At 41.8% G+C, this 20386-nt stretch overlaps 1 protein-coding gene across 7 annotated transcripts in view; it reads left to right on the top strand.

Moving 5' to 3' along the window:
* apc (APC regulator of WNT signaling pathway) overlaps nucleotides 1-20386 on the top strand; it is a 46780-nt gene that overhangs the window by 10760 nt on the left and 15634 nt on the right. For 4 of the 7 annotated variants that reach the window (XM_064977506.1, XM_064977509.1, XM_064977508.1 and 1 more), the window contains 6 exons: nucleotides 1927-2079; nucleotides 10590-10674; nucleotides 10763-10958; nucleotides 11485-11593; nucleotides 11765-11881; nucleotides 12611-12694. In XM_064977506.1, the coding sequence (XP_064833578.1) occupies nucleotides 1945-2079; nucleotides 10590-10674; nucleotides 10763-10958; nucleotides 11485-11593; nucleotides 11765-11881; nucleotides 12611-12694 (726 nt within the window). In that variant the 5' untranslated portion in view covers nucleotides 1927-1944. Of the gene's footprint in view, nucleotides 1-1926; nucleotides 2080-8874; nucleotides 9023-10589; nucleotides 10675-10762; nucleotides 10959-11484; nucleotides 11594-11764; nucleotides 11882-12610; nucleotides 12695-20386 lie in introns of those variants that run through there. The other 3 variants (XM_064977510.1, XM_064977513.1, XM_064977512.1) reach the window with 3 other exon arrangements.

The following is a 20386-nucleotide window of genomic DNA, read 5'->3' as shown; positions in this document are numbered from 1 at the left end:
AACCCTGATATGTGTTCATTAGCCGGTGCATTGACAGAACTCACAGGGTGATTCTGGAATGCTGTCTTGTGTTCTTCTCTACCCGTCCTGTGTACAGGATCCAGCCTAGTGAGGGCAGTATTGACATTTTGGGACAGACTCGCTGCCCAATCAACCCAGCCTAATTGACTCACTGAATTCGATTGGCGCTTCATTGAATCTTTGGCAAACAAATGTTGCTCTAGTCTAGGGAACCAGGACATTGTGTCAAACAAACCAATATCATGGTTCTGAATTACTAATATTGCACTGTGAAGTTGATTGTTTAGTCAATGTCGACCAGGGGATAATATAAGCCACTGTTAAGGTTAGTTAGTTAGGTCTGAATGCTTCTGCCGGGAGTCTGTTCTAGTGGTAGCATTGCTAAAGAGTTCCAAAGAGTAAGTGTTCATGCCAAGGCCTTTGCTGATATTTAACATGTCACTCACTGATCATTTGGTAACCAAAGCATTTTTGATACATTTTCCACCTCAGTGATCCAGTTACTACTCATCCCCGCTTGCTTGCCTCCTACCCTCTCCATGATGGATGATCTAAAAATAAAAACTTTTCCTCAGCAAGACAAACCCCCTCTGTCATGTAGAGTTGTCTTCATAGGGCTGTAGGGGGCTCTGTGGGGCGTGAGTAATGGTGTTCCCTTAGCTGGCCGACTACATCTTCAGTCTTCTAGATCCTCTCTTCTCAGCTGCTCTCAGAGAAACCCAAGTTAACACATTAGTAAACCACAGCCTGCCCTACTCATAGTAGATGCAATGCATAGTCTCTGTGGTATGGTCCTTGCAAAAGTTGTTGGTTGCAGTAGATAGCAAAGATTTTTAATTGCATTAACAAGGAGTATAGTGTAAACCGTGCCCATTTTGGCCTAGGCTTAAATTGTACAGATGTGGTCAATGAACATGTGTGATATGGATTATCAGTGTTGTAGGATAAGGTTAATATTGAAAATATAAGGTTCTAATCTATTGGACTTTGTGGTGTTTAGACAATGCCATGTGCATTGAGATTTCAGTGGATGGATATCAGTGGTAGTTGGCCATGAACCATTTGACAGGTGGTATGGCAAGAGATGGTATCGCACCGTTGTGTTCTGGCTGTAGCTTCACAGTGGTGGACTGGGCGTCTATGTCAGCTGCAGACTTGGAAAAATTGGACCCTGCATTTAATCCTCTTTTTTTGTCTTTTTGTTCTTGCATCTAAACATAATGAATGTTTGTCAATATTTTTTGCTAATAACTACGCTATTATTGAACGGTTATCGTAATTACGATGATCCACTTCTTCCATCAACCGTTTGTCTGATAAAAATCCTTGTTAAAAAATGAAATGCAGTTAAGCTAGTCCAACCACTGACACGGCTTGTAAAATCTGCCCAGGCGTGAATTAACAAGCCTAATATTTTTAAAACCTGTGTGAATTGCTCTTAACCCAAGGCCATGGAAGGCATTTACAACTCTTATTCTCCAGATCTTATTCTCAACTGTTTTTCATAAAATCTTGTGTGCTGCTTTTTGTTATAATGTGACTTGCTTTGGCCCTCGCAACTCGCCTTGTCTTAAGTCCTGCCGCTCTGATTGAAAAAGGTTTTAATTCTTAGAACCTTTGCTGAACTGTAATTTTCCAATGTAATGGTGGAGGATATGGTGTTATAAATGTATCAAGGCCTTTTAAAGCCCATTTTCTATGAAGAGCTGGATATTAATTGGCATTGTGTTATGGACACTGTCACCACTGACCATAATGTAGCCTAGCTTAATTATATCCATCAATCAAATGTAGGCTTCCAGATTAATTGTGATTGAGGCGGTCTGTCTGTTTTTATGGGCAATTTTCCAGTGCTAGTAGGAGTTGATTCGACCTTATTAACCGTTAATGTGTTCTTGTCCTTAGGTCAAGAGGTAGTCCAAGATGGCTGCAGCATCTTATGATCAGCTGCTGAAGCAAGTGGAGGCACTGAAGATGGAGAACTCCAACCTTCGACAAGAGCTTGAGGACAACTCCAACCACTTGAACAAACTGGAGACTGAAGCCTCAAATATGAAGGTAATCAGACCTCTTCTATGGTACACTCTAAGAACCCTGGGTCGACAGTCGTGTTCAATATGGCACATTGGGTCGAAGGTCGTTAATTATGGAACATGTAGCAAAACATTTAGCTATGTAAACTGACTTTTCTTATTTGAGAGGTACAGACAAAGCATTTCTGATTCATGTCTACTGAACACAAGCCAGCTTTTCCTCTTCACTCAAATGCTTGTACCAACTCAGTGACCTTAATCAGTCGACCTCTAGTGGACACTATGATTTTTCAACGCCGATACGGATACCAATTATTGGAGGACCAAAAAAAGCCGATGCAGATTATTATTTTTTTTTTTAAAGAAGGGAACAAAAGTATTTGTAATAATGACAATTACAACAATACTGAATGAACACTTTAACTTAATATAATACCTCAATAAAATCAATTTAGCCTCAAATAAATAATGATACATGTTCAATTTGGTTTAAATAATGCAAGAACAAAGTGATGGAGAAGAAAGTAAAAGTGCAATATGTGCCATGTAAAAAAGCTAATGTTTAAGTTCCTTGCTCAGAACATGAGAACATATGAAAGTTGGTGGTTCCTTTTAACATGAGTCTTCAATTTTCCCAGGTAAGAAGTTTTAGTTTGTAGTTGTTATAGGAATTATAGGACTTTCTCTCTCTATACGATTTGTATTTCACATACCTTTGACTATTGGATGTTCTTATGGGCACTTTAGTATTGCTAGTGTAACAGTATAGCTTCCGTCCCTCTCCTCACCCCTACCTGGGCTCGAACCAGGAACACATCGACAACAACCACCCTCAAAGCAGCGTCACCCATGCAGAGCAAGGGGAACAACCACTCCAAGTCTCAGAGCGAGTGACGTTTGAAACGCTATTAGCGCGCACCCCGCTAACTAGCTAGCCATTTCACATCGGTTACACCAGCCTAATCTTGGGATTTGATAGGCTTGAAGTCATAAACGGCTCAATGCTTGAAGCACAGCAAAGAGCTGCTGGCAAAATGCACAAAGTGCTTTTTGAAAGAATGCTTACGAGCCTGCTGATATACCTACCACCGCTCAGTCAGACTGCTCTATCAAATCAGAGACTTAATTATAACATAGTAACACACAGAAATACGAACCTTAGTTTCCGGATTCTACCATATTAATGACCTATCATCTCGAAAACAAGACGTTTATTCTTTCAGTGAAATACGGAACCGTTCCGTATTTTATCTAATGGGTGGCATCCCTAAGTCCTAAATATTCCTCTTACATTGCACAACCTTCAATGTTATGTCATAATTATGTAAAATTCTGGCAAATTGGGCAGCCCAAACTGTTGCATATACACTGACTCTGCGTGCAATGAACGCAAGAGAAGTGACACAATTTTGTCTGGTTAATATTGCCTGCTAACCTGGATTTCTTTTAGCTAAATATGCAGGTTTAAAAAAATATATAATTATGTGTATTGATTTTAAGAAATGCATTGATGTTTATGGTTAGGTACACATTGGAGCAACGACAGTCCTTTTTCCCGAATACCCACCACATCCATTATATGCAACGCAGGACACGCTAGATAACTACACATGGTTGATGATATTACTAGTTTAACTACTGATTATGATTGTTTTTTATAAGAAGTTTAATGCTAGCTAGCAACTTACCGTGGCTTCTTACTGCATTTGCGTAACAGGCAGTCTCCTCGTGGAGTGCAATGTAATCAGGTAGAGTATTGGACTAGTTAACTGTAAGGTTGCAAGATTGAATCCACGAGCTGATAAGGTAAAAATCTGTCATTCTGCCCCTGAACAAGGCAGTTAACCCACCGTTCCTAGGCCGTCATTGAAAATAAGAATGTGATCTTAACTGACTTGCATAGTTAAATAAAGGTGTAAAAAAAATGGCCAAATCGGTGTCCAAAAATACCGATTTGTTATGAAAACTTAATCGGCCCTAATTAATCGGTCGACCTCTAGTGTCCACCCTGAGATTGGAAGGGTGTGTTTTCAATCCCTGGCTGAGTCATACCAAATACTATAAAAATGGGCATTCCACATTAAGGAGAGAGATCTGGGGTAAGGCGTCCTGTCCATGGGGTGTACTTGTACATTAAGCTTTCCTCACGCAACAGTCGTTACTGTGTTTGTCCCAGTTATTGCTTCACTCAGTAGGCTACATCAAGCACAACAGTGGGATATTTCCCTAGGCAAGATCTTAGAACATAGTCTGTCTTCCAGCTTTGAACAACCAATATGCACATTCCCCTGTATTGCCACTCAAATTAGCCCCTCAGCTTCAACCTCCCTATCTGCATCCCAGAGTCGGTCTGTCTCTGAAAACGTTATTTAGCTGTCATCCTCGTTCCCTCAATTCCTCTTTAAGCCTATTGGAAAATGGGGGGGTTGAGGGAGGCCCCTTGGATCCTCTCCGCCAATGCATTTTCATCGGAATTGAGGAAACAAGGACTGGGGAAGGAGTGATTTGGCGGTTAGTAACATTTTCAGACACCAGGACTCTGTTCACGAGAAGAGCTGCCATCCTGGGCTAGGCTGCTGAATCTCTTTCACACACACACACACACACACACACACACACGTTGAATGTACCAGCCTGCTAGGTGCCGTTGCTTTAATTGGATGATGTGACCTGGCAGGCTGAGGCTTCAGGAGGTGATTTAAACTCCTAGGGCTTTTCTGTTCTCACAGGAACATTTGGGTTCTCAACTATCTCTGTCAATGTCTTCTACCCCGCAATGCACCCTTGGGTAGTGAGTGGTGCCACCTCACATTAGAGAGCACTACTTTCTTAAATGTACGAGTGGCAGTGAATGTAGTGGACTACTCATTAGACCACGAACTAAGGACAAGAGACTGCAAATCCTTCCCTCAATCACAAATCAACCCCTAGGGGTTGATACTCTCTGATCTTTTAAAATACCTAGGGGATATGGGCTAGGGGTTAATACACTCTGATCTATTAAAAGGCCTAGTTGCTTTTGTAGAGTGTTTCCTGGTAATGAGGGAATGAGTGTCACCGTGGAAGGACTCACAGCATGTTAGGACTGGGTGAGGTATATGTTTGGTGCAGGCTTAGTCAGTATTAGTTATTAGTAATTTCTGGGGAGCATTTTAATGTGTGTAACACTGACATACTTTGAGACTTTACTCACTTTCTAGTAGCATTGGAGCTGGTTGAGGTTTCTCTCCCACTTTTGGGCATTTCAAATGAGGGGTTCTGCTCTGCCCTTTTCTGAGGAGAGTCCTACTCTGAGTAGCCTAACACTGATTATGCATCCTTTATCTCAGTATGTTTGGAGCTGGGTTTGAGGTTAGCCTGAATCTCACTTTTGGGTCGTCTGACGGCTCTACTCTTAGACTGGCACATTCAGCACTGCTGCTAAGCTATCTATTAACAATGCACCCCATCAGCTCTGCTCTGCCTCTGCATCCGCTCTGGCTCAAATTGAAAACCTGCCAACTCAGTCAGTTTAGTAAGCCAAGGGCTAGGCTGATATTTCATGCTGGAGGGAGGTGGCTGTTGCACACCCCTTTGTGCTGCTGCAGATACAGAACCAGCCTGGGTTTGGCTTAGGGATTTCTCTGGCACTAGCTTAATTAAGGAGAGCAACTGGGAGAGAATGATTTAAAAAAAGTATAATTTCTGCCTTTGCTATAACGACGCCATCCATTGTGTTGACCTGTATTGTTGAGAAATCCTTCCTGGACTGTGAACTATAGTGTTGGAGGTTAGGTTCCTGCATCCTGCAAAGCTTACTAAATAGAGTTTAGCTTAATGCTTATTGTAAGTGGGCTGTTTTGTTGGTTAAGGGTAGCCTAAGTAAGAATAAACTCTAAAGTACTGTAATGCAATGTTTCTATATAGTCTAAATAGGGGGAAGGGCTATCATTTGCAACCAAGTGAGAATTATTAGGCCTATCTTGTGAAAAAATGGCCTGTTAGTATTCCTTACTGGGGAGAACCCCTGTTGAGATCATAAAAGATGAATCATAAATAATGAGATTATTCAGGGGGTAAATAATGATATTATGACTAATGGATGAAATTTAAAGACAGTCTGCCTTTTCCCTTTGTGCTAATCAGTTTCATATTCATCAGAAACCCTATCTCCCTCTGGCACTTTGAGATCGATGTAGGCTGCTCTCTCGCTCTCAGACGCTCCCTTCCCTCTGCACGCTGGGGAAAGCTGTCTTTTTTAGCGTCTCTCTCCCTTCCTCTCATTGTATCTGATGAATGCGCCTCTCTCAGTTCCGACATCCAGACATTTCCTCTCTCCTCGGGGCTCAGGGCCTGCGTCCCAAATGGCACAATGTTTCCCTTTTGTAGTGCACTACTTTTGACCAGGGCCCATAGGGTGCACTATATAGGGAATGGGGTGCCATTTGGGACGCAAACAGGCTGTCACAGGCTCACAGCTGCAGGGAGACCAGAGGAGAGCCTGAACAACAGCCTCTCCATCAATGAGCACTGAGCAGGGTTCCTCTCTCCTACACACCAAGCCAATTACACACAGCACAACAAGCGCTCCACTTCAGTTCAATAATTATGTTTACGAGCATGCGCACTCACACGCGCACAGACACATCGAATTGTACTTGCATCTTATGTAACCCAGTTCTAACATAAACCATACAGCTTTAGATGAGCACTAAACCTCTATAAATCCTCAGTCATTCCATCCTGTATGTGGAAAGGGATGCTATAAAGTGACATTTTGCATTTGATATCTCAAGTTTCTGGCAGAAAGTTTCTTCATAAGAAGTTACTAGTGAAATTGAAATGGCCTTTTGTGGGATCAATACTAGTGGCTCATTCCACAACATAAGAGTGTAATAGTGCCACTGGGAGTGTTGAAACAGACTTAGTTCTCAGAACAGACAGGTTATGATTTAAGCTTTCTACTTTATGCATATCTTGGTACTTTATATTATTGTGAAAAGTTCAGACCTGGCTACTTGCATAAGTGTAAAACATTTGGGGCCCTGAATCTCCTAGGTTTTTTAGGAATCCACTTTGTTTAGCAGGAAAGTTTAATCAAGGAGTTTCAGACATGGAAATTAAGGGTTTCCTATCAATGAATAGCTTTTGAACAAAACAGAACACCACCTTTTCCTATATTTTTTTTACCATGCTTTTTTCTATTTTGAGAAGTCTTATTTCTGGTGGATTATCATCCTAAAACTACCCAACAGGAATCTGTGGTGGTCTGGGTCTCTCGTTAAGTACAGCCTAGTTAGTAAGGTTACTTCACACATTAGCGTTCTAATTTAAACCCTCCAGGCCTTCCTTCCCTTGACATCGATGCTTGTTTTTTCCTTATTACACACCACATGCTTAACAACAACAACAACAATATTGCATTCTCAAGGACAGTCTACCTTTTTCCAGTCAGAGTGCAGTACAAAAGCCGGACATAGCATGGTTCAGGGCCTCATGGGAGCCCAGCTCAGATGAAACCAGAGCCTAATGAGAATGAGAGACCCCGGCATGCTGGGTGGGTTTTGGCTCCTCAGATGGGTACTTTTACAGCATTGATTTGAGTTACTAGGACTATTGGATGACTATTTTAAAGCCTGTGTGTGTGTGTGTGTGTGTGTGTGTGTGTGTGTGTGTGTGTGTGAAAGGTATGCAGGACACTCAAACACTGCAGGGTTGCACTGGTTTTCTAGCCCATCTCTGTTGGATTTGTATATTAGGGAAGAGTGTGTCCATTTTCCCATTTTGGATTGGGCAAACGCATCCAGAATCCTGAGACTTGGACAGCAGTTGACTAAAAATATAATTTAGCGAGAGTTGACAACTTGACTTGGTATGGATGTGGCAGCTTCAAGGTTTACTTTCCTTTTTTATTTGGTTATCCAACTAATTGAAGTTCAGACTTGATTGCATGTCCTCAATTTCATTTACTCTCAATGGCCCCATGGTTATTTGTTTTTATAGGTCTTTTTATACGCCAGATCAATCTATATGGATTCTCCTCTTGGTCTTGAATTTACGGTCAGCTAGTAGTCTACGTTATAAATGAGCTGTATTCTATTCACGTTAGCAACAACATGTCCGTCACCCCCAATGGTTGAATAGAGGAGTGGTTCTGCTAGGAACTGCTGTGAATAGAATGAGGGGCTCTTTATCATATGATCCCAGCCTGATAATGCAGCCGTTGTGTGGTGTGTCTAGACGTCACACATGCTTTACAGAGCGAGGGAGAGAGAGAGCACATCGCACAGTCAGGGCTGTGTGTTTTTGTTTCCTGCCGTCCAGCCCTCCCGTCTGACCCCCTTTCAGCCTGCTCATCGATGCATGGGCCAGGGTCAGAGGTCACAGGGTAGAGGTTGGCGGACACTGTGACCGTCCGGGTCATGCGTTGGTTACGTTGTGAGTAACCCTTCAATCTAAGGGGAAGCAGCTGTATGGACATGACATAGCCTCTTGATGGCCCCTGGTCTCTGACTGACTGAGACGGGACAGGCAGGATGGAAGGAAAACCCTGTTCTGTTTTCTGAGCGGGAACCGTGTTGTCGCCGGACACCGCTTTGATACTTTGCTCTCCTCTCGGACTCACTGGAGGACAGGAGACTACTCTTTCTATTCCACTTGAAAAATAAAACAAGTTAACAAACTGTTCAACCTGGAAATACTTTTTTATCTAACTTTTGATTTAATGACCCGCAGTAAACTTTTGCAGTTAATATAAAGTCCAGATTGGTTGAAGGATTCTGCCTGCTGTGGAGACTACCACTGCTGCTACAGCTGTAGTACTGTACTCTGGGATTCCTGAGCTATATGGACATGATCGTATCCAGCCTCTCGTTCACTATGCTGTATCCTTCTGATTATAGGTCTAGTTTTAACGCTGGATTTATTATTCTCCTCTAGAAGTATGCATTTTCACCATTCACCCTGTCACCGTTCTTGGTTTCATTGTGGTAAGTATTAGTCCTCCTGCAACAAGCCAGTTTCAATAGTCTAATCAAGTTCATGATCTTTTTCCAGTCATGTTTTGTAGAGCTGAGCGGTCAACTGATTATGGACAGGACACGTAGATAAACAAACCCTTAGAGGGATCAAGATCTTTAAGATCTTCATAATGTGTTGCATATTAGTTCAAGTAGGTTCAGAGTTCCGTTTTGAGATAGGACATTACACCATTAGTGACCAAACTTTTTGCATTTGTGGATGTAGGCCTACAGCTCACAATGTATTGCTACTGTATGTCTTGGGGTTGGTTGCCTGTGAAAAGGCTACAGATGAAGATGCATATACGACTATGCAAAGACCTTAACTGAAAGGATGGGATATGATGTCCATAGGAGGAGAAAAAGTGCTCAAGGATAGCATTGTCATTGTTTGACTGAAGAGTAGAGTTCACTGAACAATATCAAGTCTAAAGAAAAGCGTCTCTCCCTTCAAGGTAAAGTCACTGATGCCCTCAAGGGGCCAGTTCTTAGAAAGCCATTAGTGGCATGCTCATTAGGAATAGAGAAACTTAAGGTCCAACCTACACAAAAAAAAAAAAAAGAAGCTTTCTCCCCAATTTCATGGTATCCATTTGGTCGTTAGTTTGTCCCATTGTAGCAACTCCCGTACGGACTCGGGAGAGGTGAAGGCCGAGAGCCGTGCGTCCCCCGAAACACGACTCAGCCAAGCTGCACTGCTTCTTGACACAATGCCCACTTAACCCGGAAGCCAGCCTCACCAATGTGTCAGAGAAAACATTGTACACCTGGCAACTGTCACCGTACATGCGCCAAGCCCGCCACAAGGAGTCGCTAGAGCGCGATGGGACAAGTACATCCCGGCCGGCCAAACCCTTCCCTAAATCGGACGACGCTGGGACAATTGTGCTTCACCCCATGGGTCTCCCGGTCGCGGCCGGCTGCGAGAGAGCCTGGACTCGAACCGGGATTTCTAGTGGCACAGCTAGCACTGTGATGTGCCTTAGACCACTGTGCCACTGGGAGACCTATAGCTCCATTCTTGTGTATTTTATTCCTCTTGCGCTACCATTTGTTTTTAAATTCTGGTTTATAAACTGCATCATTGTGAAGGGCTCATGAGCAAGTATTTCACGGTAAAGTCTGAACCAGTTGTATTCGGCTCATGTGACAAAATAAATTTGATGCGGTTTTTGATGTTACATCAAAGCCAGTGGTTGGATGTTTTTCCTCTCACTGTTCTACCCTGTCCATCAGGCAGCATGACCAACCACCGGTTCCTTGTCTCTGGAATGGGATAGTGGTGAGGGGGTTGAGGCAAACATTCTATTTTGCACTGCAGTGGGCCAGTAGGTTTGGCTAGACTTTTTACAGGTGTGAATGGACTTTAACTTTGTTTTTGTGGCTTAAATGTTTTTGTTTCTGAACTAAAAGAACATTGCTGTTCTTTCCTTTGGACGTGTGTGTGTGTGCACCGAGATACTGTTCAGTGCTCTTATTTGCGGTTGTATGTTTGCAAACAATACATTAAAACCAATTTATTTTTCCTGTATTTCAGGAGGTGCTGAAACACATACAGGGAAGCATTGAAGAAGACTCTACCGATTCATCCGGACAAATCGATCTCCTAGAAAGACTGAAAGGTACGCATCACACATGGGGTGACAGAATTAGCTGGTTGAAATGCGTTCTATTAAATAATCTCAATTCTGATATTCCTTCCTCCGGTAGAAATTAGCCTGGATCCCAACACTTACCCAGGGGTGAAGCTGAGATCTCAGCCGTCTTCCATGCAGGGTTCAGGCTCTGGGCGTTCAGGGGACAGCAGCCCCAGCCCCATGGGTTCCTTGGGCTCCCTCCCCAAGAGAGGGCTGTCCAATGGGGGCAGAGACAGCGCTGGCTACCTGGAGGAGCTGGAGAAGGAGAAGTGAGCTCCTGCTTGCATTACTTTGTATTTTCACATTAGTTTGTCTTTGAGTAATGCAGGTTATAATTTGTCTCCATCCCAAAGGACACCCTATTCCCTACATAGTGCAGTACCAGAGCCCTTTCAGGCTATATAGCAAATAGGGTACCATGTGGGGTGCATTCACTGTGATTTACTGCTACAATATTAATTGATGAGTGGTTTGCCTCTCTCCCGGCCAAATCGCATTGAGTGCAATGGTGCAGTGTGAGGGCTTCAATCACACAGTTCATCATGCTAACATTGTTAGGTTGCAAAGTGTATTCCTGGCATTAGTCACAGACAGGATGCATTAGGTGGTCATATTCAGGACACCTACCCTGTTTTATTCTGGTATGCTGTATATGTGTTTTTGTCTTAGGTCTTTGATTAGTTTATTTGGTCTGACTTCGGTCAGTTTTGAATTATTTATATTATATATATTATATATAATATATAAAAAAAAAAACTTGGTCTCTGATTGGTGCGATTGTATCTGTATTGTCAGGTCCTTATTGATGGCGGAACTGGAGAAAGAGGAGAAGAAGAAGGACCAGTATTACGCACAGCTGCAGAACCTCACCAAGAGGATCGACAGTCTACCACTGACTGAGAATGTAAGTGTTTATTTGTCGTTCAGCATTATGCCGTGTGTTGGGATGGAGTATAGTGACGTATAGATACTCCCAAAATACCATAACTGACAGTATGCAGATATCCTCTCTGCATTATTAAATATTAAACATTTCGCCAAGCCTGATGTCTGTTGATGCTGTTTGCGGTTGCAGCAGTTCTCCCTGCAGACGGATATGACCCGTAGGCAACTGGAGTACGAGGCGAGGCAGATCAGAGCTGCCATGGAGAAACAGCTGGGAACCTGCCAGGATATGGAGAAGAGGGCACAGGTCAGGGATGAGAGGAATTTGGGGCGGCAGGTAGCCTAGTGGTTAGAGCGTTGGGCCAGTAACCGAAAGGTTGCTGTATCGAATCCCTGAGCCGACAAGGTAAAAATCTGTCGTTCTGCCCCTGTATAATAAGGGAGTTAACCCAGTGTTCCCCGGTAGGCCGTCATTGTAAATAATATTTTTTTCTTAACTGACTTGCCTAGTTAAATAAAGGTTAAAATGATGAATGCATACAGTGAAATGAAAGGGAGAGCAGGTAGAGAAATGACATGTATAGGATGAGTCATTGATTAGGAAACATACATACAGGAAGAACAGAATGGCCAGTAAGGATACTAAGTAGGATGGATATGTAGGCGGTTGAGGTAGAACATTTAGTAAATTCTACAACAACTGTCTGCAACCACGAATGCTTTAATTCAGTCAGTGTTACATCCAACAGCATGTCCAGTCTCCTCAACTAACTGGCGACCCTACACATTGAGACTGTACCGGTGCCCCCTGTATATAGTCTCGCTATTGTTGATTTACTGCTGTTATTTAACTACTTGTTACTTTCATCAAACTGCGTTGTTGGTTGGGGGCTCGTAAGTAGGAATTTCACTGTAAGGTCAACCTACACCTATTGTATTCGGCACATGTGACTAATAAAATTTGATTTGGTAATTATAATATCCGGTTATCATCCTCTGAGTGATTGCTTCCTGTAAATGTCCTGCTGTGTTTCAGTTGAGGGTGACTCGTATTCAGCAGATAGAGAAGGACATACTGAAGATCCAACAGCATGTCCAGTCTCCACCTGCAGAACCAGAGGTATGTGATACTCACCCCAGCCTCAGGTGTAATACACTAGAATGTACTTCTAGGCCTTGTTCTAGCTAGAATACAGAGAAAGTATTGCCGGAAACAATAGAGTTACCGAATTTCTCACTGTAAATATATTTAGGGCTGGTTTCCCGGACACATTATTCCTGTTTTAAAATGACTACAATGCCCTTTGATTTGTCTGCGACTAAGCATAATCTGAGTCTGGGAAACCAGCCCTAAATGTATTTACAGTGATTTCTGGCAATACTTTCTCTGTATTCTGGCTAATGCCTGGCCTGTGTGGACATCTCCATTTCAACAGGCATTCTGTGGGAACAGTTTGTTGGCTTTGAGTCATGTAAAGAACCAAAAGCTGCTTACATCGGAGTGTCGTGCCATGTCAGTCAGCCATCCCATTTGCTGATATCCATTTAATCCTCGATGTTGTACTGGGTGCGCATTTCTATGCAATGGGGATTGATGCGTAGCCTCCATCCCTGTGTTACAGAGATGTCACATGGACAAGTGTACAATAATGCTTTGTTACCGATCCGATATGGTGATTTATCTGAACTGAACACAGTCCTCTTTCATCCAATCATTTTGCAGTGTTCTGCTCCTCTAAACAAGAGTGTCATTTATTTACAGTGGCTCCTAAGAACACTAGAATGCTAGAAGCAACTCTTGTTCCTTCCAGGTTTATAACTTCTGACCCTGATTCTGGGGGGTGAAATCAACCATAGGCGTTCTCCTGTCCCCTCCTTGTGTTAAATATGAAAAAGAGATCTGTTGAATGAATGACATTTTTTTTTTGTAAAATCGCCAGTTGCCACCCCATCCCTTATGGAATTAATTGACACACATTACAATAGTTCACTGATAATTCAGTGATAATTCTTCTTCCGGTGTTCTCTGCAGTGTCATAAAGAGGGGGGGAATATATCAATACTTAATAGTAAATAATATAATCAAACTAATTATATCCCTGGAGCAGTAAACATATACATGCATACATACAGTCGTGGCCAAGTTTTTAGAATGACACAAATATACATTTTCACAAAGTCTGCTGCCTCAGTTTGTATGATGGCAATTTGCATATACTCCAGAATGTTAAGAAGAGTGATCAGATGAATTGCAAAGTCCCTCTTTGCCATTCAAATGAACTGAATCCCCCAAAAACATCCATTGCATTTCAGCCCTGCCACAAAAGGACCAGCTGACATGTCAGTGATTCTCTCGTAAACCTCTGGCCTAGGGGGTGGTATTTTGACGTCTGGATGAAAAGCTTGCCCAAAGTAAACTGCCTGCTACTCAGGCCCAGAAGCTAGGATATGCATGTAATTGGTAGATTTGGATAGAAAACACAATGTCTAAAACTGTTCAAATAATGTCTGAGTAATGGCAGGTGAAACCCTGAGGACAACCCCCCCCCCAAAAAGAAAAACAACAACAACATTTCAGCATAACACTGATTTCAATGGCTGGCAATTTTATTATAGGGCGAAATCCTCCCTGATTGCAGTTACTAGGGCTTCCACAAGATGTCAACAGTCTAGAGTTTCATGCTGTTTTTTGGAAAAATTAAAAGTTGTAATTTTTCTAGGTGGCTCCCATTTTAGCTGTAGTTTTTCCAAGCGCGTGGAGGAAAGTGCTTAGTCTTTACCGGAGATAAATAACAAACGATTCTCAGTCTTAAATTTTATAGTTTATTTTCGTATTAGGGTACTGAAGGTTTGATTATAAACGTTGATTGACTTGTTTGGATAAGTTTTTGTTGGTAACGTTTGGGATTCATTTTGTATGCATTTTGAAGGAGGGAAACTGGGTGGATTATTGACTGAAGCGCGCCAGCTAATTTATGTTATTTTTACCAGGTAAGTTGACTGAACACTTTCTCATTTGCAGCCATGACCTGGGGAATAGTTACAGGGGAGAGGGGGGGGGGGGTGAATGAGCCAACTGTTAACTGGGGATTATTAGGTGACCGTGATGGTTCGAGGGCCAGATTGGGAATATAGCCAGGACACCGGAGTTAACACCCCTACTCTTACGATAAGTGCCATGGGATCTTTAATGACCTCAGACAGTCAGGACACCCGTTTAACGTCCCATCTGAAAGACGGCACCCCACACAGGGCAGTCACTGCCCTGGGGCATTGGGATATTTCTTTCAGCAGCAGGATCGGGGCACCAACAGTACAGAGCTTGTTCAGGATTTGCAGCAGGCAGGTGTGAGTGCATCTGCATGCACAGTGAGGCGAAGACTTTTGGAGAATGTCCTGGTGTCAAGAAGGGCAGTAAAGAAGCCACTTATCAGGAAAAACATCAGGGACAGACTGATATTCTTCAAAAGTACAGGGATTGGACTGCTGAGGACTGGGGTAAAGTCATTTTCTCTGAATCCCCTTTCCGATTGTTTGGGGCCTTCAGAAAAAAGCTTGTCCGTAGAAGACAAGGTGAGTGCGACCATCAGTCCTGTGTCATGCCAACAGTAAAGCATCCTGAGACCATTCATGTGTGTGGTTGCTTCTCAGCCAAGGGAGTGGGCTAACTCACAATTTTGCCAAGAACACAGCCATGAATAAAGAATGATACCAACACATCCTCCTAGAGCAACTTCTCCCAACCATCCAGGAACAGTTTGGTGATGAACAATGCCTTTTCCACCTTGCCATAAGGCCAAAGTGATAACTAAATTGCTCGGGGAACAAAACATCGATATTTTGGGTCCATGGCCAGGAAAGTCCCCAGACCTTAATCCCATTAAGAACTTGTGGTCAATCCTCAAGAGGCGGGTGGACAAAAACCCCACATTCTGACAAACTCCAAGCATTGATTATGCAAGAATGGGCTGCCATCAGTAAGGATGTGGCCCGGAAGTTAATTGACAGCATGCCAGGGCGGATTGCAGAGGTCTTGAAAAAGGGTCAACACTGCAAATACTGACTCTTTGCATCAACTTCATGTAATTGTCAAAAAAAGCCTTTGGCACTTATGAAATGCTTGTAATTATACTTAAGTATTCCATAGTAACATCTGACAAAAATATCTAAAGACACTGAAGCAGCCAACTTAATTTCCACTAACATTTGTCATTCTCAAAACTTTTGACCAGAGCCTGTAATTGAACCCACAAATACTGATGCTCCAGATACTCAACCGGTCTAAAGAATTCCATTTTTTGTATTACTTCTTAAATCAGAATAACAGTTTTCAGCTCTGCTAACATAATTGCAAAATAGTTTTCTAATGATCAATTAGCCTTTTAAAATTATTAACTTGGATTAGCTAACACAACGTGCTGTTGGAACACAGGAGTAATGATTGCTGATAATGGGCCTCTGTACGCCTATGTAGATATTCCATAACATTTTTCCAGCTACAATAGTCATTTACAACATTGACAATGTCTACACGGATCAATTTGATATTTAAATGGACAGAAAATGTGCTTTTCTTTTAAACAAGTAAATGTCTTAAGTGACCCCAAACTTTTGAACAATAGTGTGTGCATGTATACATAGTGGCTTGTGAAAGTATTTACCCCCTTGGCATCTTTCCTATTTTGTTGCCTTACAACCTTGAATTAAAATTAATATTCTGGGGGTTTGTATCCTTAGAATTACACACTATGCCTACCACTGAAGCTTCATCCAAGCTACTCAATACTGCCCCCAGTATATGTATATACAGTGGGGCAAAAAAATATTTAGTGTGCCACCAATAGTGCAAGTTCTCCCACTTAAAAAGATGAGGCCTGTAATTTTCATCATAGGTACACTTCGGCTGACAAAATGAGAAAAAAAAAAATCCAGAATCACTTTGTAGCATTTTTATTGAATTTATTTGCAAATTATGGTGGAAAATAAGTATTTGGTCACTGACAAACAAGCAAGATTTCTGGCTCTCACAGACCTGTAACTTCTTTAAAAGGCTCCTCTGTCCTCCACTCGTTACCTGTATTAATGGTACCTGTTTGAACTTATCAGTATAAAAGACACCTGTCCACAACCTCAAACAGTCACACTCCAAACTCTACTATGGCCTAGACCAAAGAGCTGTCAAAGGACACCAGAAACAAAATTGTAGACCTGCACCAGGCTGGGAAGACTGCAAATCTGGCATAACAAAGCCAGACTACGGTTTGCAACTGCACATGGGGACAAAGATCATACTTTTTGGAGAAATGTTGTTTTGGTCTGATGAAACACAAATAGAACTGTTTGGCCATAATGACCATTGCAATGTTTGGAGGAAAAGTCTTGCAAGCCGAAGAACACCATACCAACCGTGATGCATGGGGGTGGCAGCATTATGTTGTGGGGGTGCTTTGCTGCAGGAGGGACTGTTGCAGGAAAATTATGTGGATATATTTAAGCAACATCTGAAGACATCAGTCAGGAAGTTAAAGCTCGGTCGCAAATGGGTCTTCCAAGTGGACAATTACCCCAAGCATACTTCCAAAGTTGTGGCAAATTGGCTTAAGGACAAAGTCAGGGTATTGGAGTGGCCATCACAAAGCCCTGACCTCAATCCTATAGAAAATGTGTGGGCAGAACTGAAAAAAGCATGTATGAGCAAGGATGCCGACAAACCTGACTCCGTTAGGTAGGCCAAAATTCACCCAACTTATCGTGGGACGTTTGTGGATGACTCTTTGAAACATTTGACTCAAGTTCAACAATTTAAAGGCAATGCAAAAAAATACTAATTGTGTGTGTCAACTTCTGACCCACTGGGAATGTGATGAAAGAAATAAAAGCTTAAATAAATCCTTCTCTCTACTAATATTCTGACATTTCACTTTTTAAAAATAAAGTTGTGAAACTGACTGACCTAAAACAGTTACTTTTTACTAGGATTAAATGCCAGGAATTGTTCAACTTTGAGTTAATGTTTTTGGCTAAGGTGTATGTGAACTTCTGACTTCAACTGTATACTGAGATCATGTGAAACTTAGATTGCACACAGGTGGACTTTGACTTATGAAGGTAATTGGTTGCCCCAGATCTTATTTAATGGCGCCATAGCAAAGTGGGTGAATACATAGGCACGCACCACTTTTCTGTTTTTTGAAGCAAGCACTTTTTCATTTCACTTCACCAATTTAAACTATTTTGTCCATTTTATATGAAATCCAAATAAAATCTATTTAAATTACAGGTTGTAATGTAACAAATTAGGCAAAATGCCAAGGGGGATTAATACTTTTGCATGGCACTGTTTATTCATACATGCATGTACAGAAGGCATTTGAACACAGTCTGGCACAAAGAGAAGAGACAGTGTGAGACAGACCTGCACACAATCTATATACTCGTCTTATTTTCCATCCAATTTTAATTGAATGAAGGGGGACCTGTTCGACTGCAGCACACACATTAGCTGACTTGATGACTGAGCATGTGTGCAGTCAGTCAACCAGTGACCTACCTTCTGCTCCTGTTGGATGCACAGCCGAGAAGCCATAAGGCCTTGGTATGTGTGTTCATGCGTCAGTGTGCATGAATACTGTATTCAAGCCAGTGCACTCATGCCTGCATCATGTGAGATGTTTGTTTGGTGGCCCATACAGTATACGTGCTCGTGTGTTTTTGTCTGTTGGTAATTGTGTGTACACTACTTGTCTCGTGCCCTGCATGTGTGCTGGCTTACATGCTTTTCCCCCTCTACATGAGTGGATAAATCATTGGACACATTTAATTCCCCCCTCTTCGACTGTCATCCTGCAGGCTGAGCTACAGCTTATGTAGGTCAGGGATGAGGAAGCCTGATGCTCCTGCAGCTGCCCTAACTAGCCTAGTGACTGAATGCTCTATCCATCAGGGTTTCACAATTTGTGGAATATTCAGAGGTGGGAATAAACAGAAATATATGCAAATTAATATTAATTCCATTTAAATGTAAATGTTTTTTGCATTGGATATATTTACCATATCATATGGAGACAAACACAAACCTTTAACCTTATCATAAGTCGACATAGTTGCAAATGATTATTTCCTAATAGAAATAACAAAACAATTTAGTTATGAATAGAACTTTAATTAAATGAGTTGACTCTTCATATGGGATGATTTCAATGAACAACAAACGGAATATTGAATGATCCCCAATGATCATCGTGTGTGTATGTATGTGTGTGTGTGTGTGTATATATGAAAGTCTAAACTAAAGCTTTGGTTGTCTTCCTCTCAGGCTTCCATGTCTTCTCCCTTGACCTCCTCAATGTCCACCTCTTGAACATCAGACACTGAGGCCTCATCTTCACTGTCACTTTCCAACCTTTTTTGAGGATGGCTAGTTGTCAGGCTCAAAAAGCCTCATTTGCCCAGATGGCCACCAATTTTTCTACTCTTATATTGGTCAGCCTGGTGTGTGTGTTCCCAAACAAGGACCGTTTTTTTTCACCTTTATTTAACCAGGTAGGCAAGTTGAGAACAAGTTCTCATTTATAACTGCGACCTGGCCAAGATGAAGCATAGCAGTGTAAACAGACAGCGACAGAGTTACACATGGAGTAAACAATAAACAAGTTAACTTCTTGCGACGAGCAATCCCGTATCCGGGATCGTAATTATAGCCTCAAGCTCATTAGCATAACGCAACGTTAACTATTCATGAAAATCGCAAATGAAATAAATATATTTGCTCTCAAGCTTAGCCTTTTGTTAATAACAACACTGTCATCTCAGATTTTCAAAATATGCTTTTCAACCATAGCTACACAAGCATTTGTGTAAGTATTGATAGCTAGCATAGCATTAAGCCTAGCATTCAGCAGGCAACATTTTCACAAAAACAAGAAAAGCTTTCAAATAAAATAATTTACCTTTGAAGAACTTCAGATGTTTTCAATGAGACTCTCAGTTAGATAGCAAATGTTCAGTTTTTCCAAAAATATTATTTGTGTAGGACAAATCGCTCCGTTTTTTTCATCACGTTTGGACAGTGGGAAAAAAACAAATTCATGTCATTACAACAAAAACTTTTTTCCAAATTAACTCCATAATATCGACAGAAACATGGCAAACGTTGTTTAGAATCAATCCTCAAGGTGTTTGTCACATATCTATCGATGATAAATCATTTGTGGCAGTTGACTTTCTCCCCTGAAGAAATTGGAAACGCGCAGGCAGCTGGAGATTACGCAATAATTTCGACGGAGGACACCGGAGCGGACACCTGGTAAAAGTAGTCTCTTATGGTCAATCTTCCAATGATATGCCTTCAAATGCGTCACAATGCTGCAGACACCTTGGGGAAACGACAAAGTGCAGGCTCATTCCTGGCGCATTCACAGCCATATAAGGAGACATTGGAACACAGCGCATTCAAAATCTGGGCCATTTCCTGTATGACATTTCATCTTGGTTTCGCCTGTAGCATTAGTTCTGGGGCACTCACAGATAATATCTTTGCAGTTTTGGAAATGTCAGTGTTTTCTTTCCAAAGCTGTCAATTACATGCATAGTCGAGCATCTTTTCATGACAAAATATCTTGCTTAAAACGAGTTTTTTTTAATCCAAAAATTAAGAGAGCCCCCTATCTCGAAGTTAATAACCAGTAGAAAAAAAGAGAAAAAAAGTCAATATACATTGTGTGCAAAAGGCATGAGGAGGTAGGGGAATAATTTAGCAGTGATAAATGATCAGATGGTCATGTGCAGTTAGAGATACTGGTGTGCAAAAGAG

The sequence above is a fragment of the Oncorhynchus masou genome, chromosome 11, assembly GCF_036934945.1.
Source record: "Oncorhynchus masou masou isolate Uvic2021 chromosome 11, UVic_Omas_1.1, whole genome shotgun sequence".
In the NCBI taxonomy this organism is placed as follows: Eukaryota; Metazoa; Chordata; class Actinopteri; order Salmoniformes; family Salmonidae; genus Oncorhynchus; species Oncorhynchus masou.
The sequence above is the reverse complement of the archived record's forward strand: the minus strand, read 5'-3'. Positions and strand labels throughout refer to the sequence as shown.